Genomic DNA, 8,809 nt, shown 5'->3' with positions numbered 1-8,809 from the left:
GCATCCGCATTGACTCATACATCATCATAGCTACTCTTAACCAGTGTGTATCTTCTCTTTAAGTCTTTCCTCCATCGATTCAACACATATTTCTCTGGCAGCACATGAATGTACTTCATCTGACAAACTTTAAATGCATGCCTACAGAGAATCCCCCTCATCTCAAACAAGGCACACGTGCATTGAACTTCGCATTCGTCTTCATTAAATTAAACTATGTACATCACAATTTTGGACTGCCCATCAGGTGTAGAGATTTCTTCCAAAACATCAAAGGTGGATATGGATCCTTCAGTGCCCACAAGTGAAGGGTTACACAAAAGCATCCCCCAAACCTCTGCTTGGATCTCTTTAAATTTTTCATTCGTGTATAATGATTGAACTGCCTCTCAATTTTGAATAGGGATACACATGGGATTGTTTGGTTACAAGACTGGAAATCAGTTGTCGTCTCCGCCTCCATCTTCTTCCTCAAAGCATTGTCAAATTGATCCACAAACCGGAATGCACATATCCATCGAAGAAGGCGTTCATGCTTTCAGACCGTTGGGTAGTGCTCATACCAGCCCAGAATACACCTTTCAAGTAAACTGGTACCCAAAATGACCTCTCGGTGTACAACCCCTACAACCATGCATTGTCAATAAGGTCATACTTATGAATTAACTGCCCCCACTTCTCCTCAATTTGTTTACAATTTTGTGTATCATAGACTGCACTCTGAATTACAATCTTCAGTCCTGCGTTATATGCCGAGTGGGATCCCAACTTCTCGGGCAGTTTCCGCATTATATGCCAGAGACAATATCTATGTCTTGCATTCGGGAATACAATTTGAATCGCATTCTTCATTGCCCTGTCTTGGTCTGCTATGATGGCTGCAGGTGCCCGTCCATTCATGCATTCTAACTATACTTCAAACAACCACATGAAGGTACTTGTGTCCTTGCTTGAAATCAAGCTTGCCCTTAAGAGTATGGACTGTCCATGATGGTTTACTCCAACAAAGGGAGCGAACGACATCCCGTACCTATTTGTTAGGTACGTTGTATCGAACGATAACGTCTCCAAAATACTCATATGCGGCCCGACTTTGTGCGTCAGCCCAAAACATATTCCTAACTCTAAACTCATCATCCACATCCATGATAGAAACAAAATCATCATTCATTTTCCTCATTCTCTTAAAGTAGTCGTTTAGTGCTTCACCACCTCCTTTACCCATTCTTAAATATCTAGCTTTGTCAATAAAATTCCTACAATCTTTCTCTTGGAAAGTTAAATTTTCAAACCCCCCCCCCCCCCGGCATCAATCACAAGTGCTTGGAAATTTTTATTCATCCGAATACCCGCTCTATCATTCAAATCGAGCATTATTTGACTATATTCATCCAAATATTTGTGAGATCTAAAAAATCTAGATTTTTGTAGGCTAACTGTACTATGATTGTGAACAAGATCAACATTGGTCAACACCCATACCCCATTCACAAAGCGAGCATTTATCTTTGCCTTACAATCAGTTTTTGTCGTTGGTCGTGGCTTTGATAAATTACTGTGGCTAGGATAATACCTGCCGCCACGTGCACAGCCAATCGTCACATACTTCGCACCCCCATCCAGATTTCTCTTCGTTCTTCTTATGATAACACCAAAACCCTCTTGTTTGGCGTATCTTTTGTAGTAGTCTAAAACCTCTTTATCAGTAGCAAAGTGCATACCAGATTTTGGAGGCTCAACTCTATTATCATCATTTGATACTTCATTCATCCCCTCTGCATCTGGCTCTATATTTATGTCGGATGAAGTTTCTTACAAGGAAGATTGGATGGTTAGGAAAATTGCATTTTTAATATATTTAGTGGATGTTAACTGATATGTTTAAAAGTGTACCTTCTAAATTATTTTCAGCTACAGAATTGGATGGCATAGTTGGCACACGTGGTGGCATCGCCTAATGCTGCATTTTGCGAGATACACATTATTCAGTAAGGAAAATACGGAGGTACAAGAAAAACTCATTTAAAACAAACTCAAATGAACTACCTGGGTTGTATCTTCACCTCGTCCCAACTCCTCCGGATTACTCGACAGAGGGGATGGCATGGTTGGTCCAAAGGGTGGCGGTGCCAAATGCTGCAAAAAATTTACTTTGTTAGAATGACTCAAACCCACACATTAAACAAAATCAATATCCTAAGTACACTTTACCTGGCTACCCTAAGCATATGGATATGGATGCGGATATGTTTCTGAGAAGGAAGATTGCATGGTTAGGAACATTGTATTTTTAATATATTTAATGGATGTTAACTGCTTCAGTTAAAAGTGTACCTCCAAAATGCTTTTCAGCTACGGAATTGGATGGCATAGTTGATGACTCACTTGCGCAATGTGGGTAGGGCATAGTTGGCACACATGGTGGCATCGCCAACTGCTGCATTTTTCAGAATGCACGTTATTTGATAAGGAATATATAGAGGTACAAGAAACAATCATAAAAAGAGACTCAATTTGAACTACCTTGGTTGTATCTTCATCTCGTCTCAACTCCTCCGGATTACTCGACAGAGGGGATGGCATGGTTGGTCCAAAGGGTGGCGGTGCCAGATGCTGCAAAAAATTTACTTTGTTAGAATGACTCAAACCCACGCATTGAACAAAATCAATATCCTAAGTACACTTTACCTGGCTACCCCAAGCATATGAATATGGATGCGGATATGTTTCTGAGAAGGAAGATTGCATCGTTAGGAACATTGTATTTTTAATATATTTAGTGGATGTTAACTGCTTCAGTTAAAAGTGTACCTCCAAAATTCTTTTCAGCTACGGAATTGGATGGCATAGTTGATGACTCACTTGCGCTATGTGGGTAGGGCATAGTTGGCACACATGGTGGCATCACCGATTGCTGCATTTTTCAAAATGCACGTTATTCGATAAGGAAAGATACGGAGGTACAAGAAACAATCATAAAAAGAGACTCAATTTGAACTACCTTGGTTGTATCTTCACCTCGTCTCAACTCCTCCAGATTACTCAACAGAGGGGATGGCATGGTTGGTCCAAAGGGTGGCAGTACCAGATGCTACAATATAAATACATTGTTAGAATGACTCACACCCATGCATTAAAAAAAATCAATATACTAAAATAACTTTACCTGACTACCCCAAGCATACGGATTTGGATGTGGATATGGATATGGATATGGATTTGGAGGCATCATATATGGCAGGTTATATGGATTTATAGTTCCATAATATCCCTATAATATATAAATAAACAATGGATTAAGATGGAAGGCTAAAAATATCTCACGCTGAGATAATTTCAAATAACCAATGTGTATCATACCTGGGTGAGTGAAATCGATGTAGAAGGCCTGGGTGGCCTTCCATCTTCCTCTTCGCCCATCACACAATTTATTCAATAACTATTAATGAAACAATGTTATATCTATATAGGAAATCCTTCAACCTACATTAACAAGGTATAGAAGCTAAGGGCTGGAAAAAAAACCTTCATACAAAGTCATTAGAAGTAGTCTCATTCAAGACAAAAGAGGCCACTTGTGGCCACTTGTAAATATGAGTAGCAAGCCAATTATTTTACAAATGAAAAGTGATCAAAGACACTATTTTTTCAAAGTAGTCTCATTCCAATTAATATATTTTTTCATTAAGATGAAAAGTGATCTAAGACAGTTATTTTTTCAAAATTTTATAGATTTATTTTAGAATTTTAAATGAAGCTTGTTTTTATAAAATAGAGTTATAAGAATATTATTATTTTATAAACATGTCTTCCATTTAAGTAGAGTTATGAAAACAAAATTATAAGAAGTATGCGAGTCTATCGTTACTCTTTTCAAATATATGGAAAGAGAGAAAATGGGTCAACGAACAATCTAAGTTAGGTTGGCATTTTTTTTTTTTTTTTTTTTTTTGCTTTTTTAAATTTCACATTATCTCTTATTTTTTAATGTTTTTAATATGGAAATCAAATTATCTTCTTTTCATTTCATTCGAATATTTAACGGGTGTGATCACATTCTTGATGAAATAATTTCGGTACCATTTTAGATTTTTTGAGTAAATCATTTTTAACTACAACATATAAAAAGAACTCTTTCTAGCTAGCCCCAAAAAATCTAATCTAAACTTTTACAACTCAATTAAAGATAAGTTTCATATAAGAATTACAAAGGCATTTCAAGTGATCTTTCTAGAATCCTATAATGCTCATGATATTTTCTAGAATTATTTTGTAGCTAGCTAGTCACTTGAAATCGCCGCAATTCACTAGTTTTTTTCCAAATTAAAAAATATTGTTGCCTTAATGTATTCCCAACGGGGTAATTTATAGACGAGAATAGAGTTTTGCGGTAATATGTGATTGCCGCAAATAAGTTTATTGAACAATACATATTTCTGGCCAATTTTACTCTACGGAAAAGGTTTTTCACAAAATAAAATAAAAAAAATAAGTTAAAAAACATAATACATTAAAAAAAAAAAACAAAAAAAAAAAAGGAAAAAACTTCCCAACTCACACCCAAAATATGATGAAACAACACATGCAGTACCTCTTCAACTGAGAAAGAATGAAAATCGAATAAAATGTCACAATTTAAACTCTTATGAGTCTCACAATCAAACAACCCAGGAAACAAAAAAAAAAAAAGTAACAGCAGCAAGAAATCCATCAATGTATAGAAAATTTCAAAGCCAAATTAAATGAAGAGGGAGTCGGCTTAAAGTAAACTCACAAGTTCTTTTTTCTATCCAATACCCACTGAGGTACTTCCCCACTTAATTAGTTGTCGGTTAAGAACCTACATCCATAAAAATCCTCAGATTGGATTCCCAAAAAACTAAACTTTTATGACTCCAAGAAAGGAAAGATGGCAGATAAAAGGAATGGAAGTACAAGACTCACAGAGTTGTAAGATTCATCCAATTCCCAACAGAATCGAGTATTTTCCCTGAAATTCTGCTCCCATCTATCCTACTGCAAGCAGTAGCTCAAGTTTTTAGAATTTTTGAATTCTAAAAGCTGCATCTCCAAAAGGCAGTTTATAGATCACACAAGTTACAACTCTTCTAAATTATTTAAATTGCCAAATGTTTTCGGTATTGCATTTGTAAAATTGTTTCCACAAAGAAGGTTGCAAGATAATAAAACTTAGAAAATACTTTTCCTCGAGGAAGCATGATTATAAAAGTAGATGGACCATAACTATGCAGACAGAAACAATTGAAGCTTTTCTTAGAAAATGGCAAAGATGGGCTTTTATTTCAAATAGTCTATTGAATTAACAAAAAAAGGGTGTTCAAAGTCTTACAGTCTTATCAAGTGGCTAAAATTTCTAAGGCTTTCAGGAAGTGATCCTTTAAGCAGATTATCTTTCAAACCAGAGTGCAGTGTGAGAACATCAAACTAATGAGATATTAAACATCTTACCCTGATGTGTTATGCATAGAACCAAGAAATTACATAGAACCAACAGGCAGATTGATATTACCTCTTCCTCACCCATGCTGCTCCTCCAATGGCCTCTTTCCATCTTCTTCTGTCACTCGCTCATCATCAAACTTTAGCCTAAAGACAACAAATCACAAATTATTATAAATAATAGCATGAGAAAAACTTCACAATATTGGTTAAATCAGAGCTTGGCTTTCATCAAGACCACTGCAATTTCTAACGTTGGCAAGGTATAACCCACCTTGACTATCCCTTTTTTTTTTTCTAAGTCACCTTGGCTATCCTATTGCAGCCAAAGCTCCATTTTATTCCAATTTTCATTTGAATCATACCTAATCAGTATAGATTGGGTTCAACCAAGTTCCACCCAGCATTATTTTCATTCATTTATTGCTTTGAAGAATCCCCAACCTGAAAGAAAGGGGTCTTAATTTCTACTATAACATTTTAGTATTTTTCAGATAATGAGTTCATGCACCTATTTGCCCCACAAAAATGGCATGACAGCATTACTAGTGTATGGTGTTAAGAAATAACCAAAGAACCACAAATAGCAGCAGCAAAATTAGAGGAAAATACGCAAACCATGCACTTCACAATAAAATTGCAGCAACTACAAGAATTTACAAAGGATTACACATAATATATGAATTGATTATCAATTAAAGAGAAGATAAAGCATCAGCCCACCAATATAGCATCACTATTAGCCTTGTTTGGTTACCAAGAAAACTGAGAGTTTGTATGTGACATGTTTGTCTTTGTTAGAGTTCCTATAATTCTCACTTATTAAAGAATTATAAGAAGTTCCTATAATTCTTGGAAGCAACAGAACAGAGGATAGTGAAAAAATTAGAGACTTGAGACTGTGGTATTCTAAAATGAATCCTATGCTAAACTGTTTGTCTAGACTATCCCACATTTGTTTATGTGGATGCCGCCTTTTTGCAATGCAATTGGTGATTCATGTTCAAATAAAAATTAATTAGACAAGGATGTACTATTTGCTCTAACTCTACTCTTTTAAACTTCTAGTTATACTTAAAATAAGCATGGAATGGCACCATGGTGTGTAACAAAAGTTAATGCAGCCAAAATTCTGGTGCAACAGAAATGACTCCAAAGTGTTTTGTGATTGTTTAAAATTGAAAGCTGCTTCCATCAAAGGGCCCAATAAATGCTTCTAATAATTGTTTGGTGAGAATAACACCATTCTTTCAACGTAGATTTATTATCACTTTGGTTTGTGTACCTTTAAAGAATTATTTCTTTGATGATGTGATTTTAAGTCATCTTGTCCTTACATACTCGCCTATAGTTTTTCTGATTTATAAACTAGTTTTCCATTTATGAACATAGGAAAGAGTTGCAATGTCACCATGCCTCTAAATAGTTACGAAAACAGCAGGGTCAAGCCACTTCTAGATCTTTTTGCTATGTTGGATGTATGGTTCTGTTTAAAGGAGCTAGTAAAAGGTATAAATTTTAGTTCTTCAAGAATTTGATACCATGCTTATGATCCTTATACCATGTTGAATATCAAGGCTGTGAAACTCTTATTCGTATATTCCCTCTGTGTTTTCCCCTTCGAACCACCCCCAGCCAATAAATCTCGCTCATTTCAAATGTTATCAACAACCCAAAAATCTGTGGCATAGATACAACATCAACAACCCAAAAACCCCACAAAACACATATCAAACAAACATCAAATCGGCTCATTTTCAGAACTTATCAACAACCAAAAAATCATGCAAGCTTGTTCAAACTAAAAACTAAATCATGCAAGCTTGTTGAAACAAATAACTAAATCATTAACTGACCCTACTTCATTTACTTGCACAAAGGCAACAAACAACTCCATCCAACTAAACATTAATGGACCAATTTGTTTCACACAAACTATTGTACAACATATATAGCCTCATACATACTAATAAAGATCGCTTAATGGGACCAAATTGTTTCCAGAACTTTGGTCAAATAGTTTATTTTTACTGGAGAAAATAAGGGCCATATATTTAGCATTCACAACCAGTTGACCACTGCTTGGAATATCGATGGTGTCTCCATAAATATCTTCAGATGTTATCAACAACTCAAAAACTCCACAAAACACAGATCAAACAAATATCAAATCGGCTCATTTCAGATGTTATCAACAACCAAAAAATCAGTGGCATACATACAATATCAACAACCTAAAAACCCCACAAAACACAGATCAAACAAACAAGAATGGATCTGTAAGATGATCGGAGAGATGAAACGAAAAGAGAAAAATCAAAACCCATTTTCTTTATTTTCTTACCCTTGCAAGACAACATACGGTGGCTCTCGGTAGCTACAATACCGGCGGAGGATTGATGCCGTGCGGAAATGGTCAAGCTGGACAAGCCATACAGAAATGGCGAACCCAGAGGAGAATATTTGTCACCCGGTGCCGGCGTGATGGAGCCACACAGTTCCGGAGTGATGGAGACACACGGGGCGGGCAGAGGGTGAGGCCGGTAAAAGGACACGAGCTGGGAGAGTAGAGGAGAGAACACGAGAGAAGGAGGGGGAAGGATTTCTAAGAGTAGAAACGAAGAAGAATGCGGGGGAGGGGAGAAAATTGAAACAAAACCAAGCAAAACGCACGTTTTCTAAAAAAAAAATAAATAAATAAAAAATTACACGTCGGATGGAGTGCGGAGGATGGATGAACAGTAGGTAGCTGTATAGTTAAACTCATGAGGATATATCTAGATATTGAGGCTAAAGTCCTCTTATTTGTTTTTTTAAAAAATAAAAAAGCTGGAATCACAAATGAGACGAGCATATTGTGCTAACGTGGCATCATTGTTTTTGGCTACGTGACATGCATATAATATACATATTGCATGTGTTATATAGCTCATCATATTGTGTTGACGTGGCATTACTATTACCTCAAATTGTATTTATAAAATTACAAATTTTGAAATTTATGAATAATGTCACGATAGAATAAAAGTTGAATAAGGTGAAACATACAATATTTTTCTTTATATATTTGTAGTGGATCGATTAGTCCAAACTCTACTTACAAATCATGAGAAAACAAATGCGAGGAGGGTATAACGTACAAGTTCATTGATCATTGAAGCAATGAGTTGAACGTGTTAACAGTCGTTGAGGGTGCATTTAAAAACTTCTTTCAAGACAAAAAAAAAGAACAAACAATAGAAGACAATGTTTTTTATATTATAAGTACAGCGTATATAGACCAGCCGTACCACGGCAGCTTGTCTCTCTCTCTATCTTTATATATATAAAGTGGTTATCTAACAAAAAA

General features: G+C 35.8%; 1 protein-coding gene across 3 annotated transcripts; it reads right to left on the bottom strand.

The window, feature by feature from the left end:
* Window positions 1-1,427: 1,427 nt before the first annotated feature.
* LOC121251790 (leucine-rich repeat extensin-like protein 5) lies at window positions 1,428-8,120 on the bottom strand. 3 transcript variants are annotated; one of them, XR_005938117.1, is made up of 9 exons: window positions 7,805-8,120; window positions 3,361-3,439; window positions 3,167-3,271; window positions 3,002-3,091; window positions 2,812-2,914; window positions 2,689-2,729; window positions 2,524-2,613; window positions 1,894-1,960; window positions 1,428-1,811 (listed from the first exon to the last, which is right to left on the bottom strand). XR_005938117.1 is itself a non-coding variant. In XM_041151140.1 (8 exons), the coding sequence occupies exons 2-8, from the start codon at window positions 3,418-3,420 to the stop codon at window positions 1,955-1,957; spliced, it is 495 nt and encodes a 164-aa protein (XP_041007074.1). In that variant the 5' UTR covers window positions 3,421-3,439; window positions 7,805-8,120; the 3' UTR covers window positions 1,799-1,954. The 3 variants fall into 3 exon arrangements, 1 of the variants encoding a protein (XP_041007074.1); XM_041151140.1 differs by having other exon boundaries at window positions 1,799-1,960; XR_005938118.1 differs by lacking the exons at window positions 2,524-2,613; window positions 2,689-2,729; window positions 2,812-2,914; ... (2 more) ...; window positions 3,361-3,439; window positions 7,805-8,120 and adding exons at window positions 2,047-2,136; window positions 2,212-2,252.
* Between the last annotated feature and the right edge of the window lie 689 nt (window positions 8,121-8,809).

Source organism: Juglans microcarpa x Juglans regia, chromosome 2S (genome assembly GCF_004785595.1).
Source record: "Juglans microcarpa x Juglans regia isolate MS1-56 chromosome 2S, Jm3101_v1.0, whole genome shotgun sequence".
NCBI lineage: Eukaryota > Viridiplantae > Streptophyta > Magnoliopsida > Fagales > Juglandaceae > Juglans > Juglans microcarpa x Juglans regia.
The sequence above is the reverse complement of the archived record's forward strand: the minus strand, read 5'-3'. Positions and strand labels throughout refer to the sequence as shown.

Coding starts and splice junctions, on each gene's coding strand:
- LOC121251790 (XM_041151140.1), bottom strand. CDS start 3,420: ATGGGCGAAGAGGAAGATGGAAGGCCACCCAGGCCTTCTACATCGATT. Junction 3,092..3,166: donor CGTATGCTTGGGGTAGTCAG/GTAAAGTTATTT, acceptor TTTATATTGTAG/CATCTGGTACTGCCACCCTT. Junction 2,614..2,688: donor CATATGCTTGGGGTAGCCAG/GTAAAGTGTACT, acceptor AATTTTTTGCAG/CATCTGGCACCGCCACCCTT.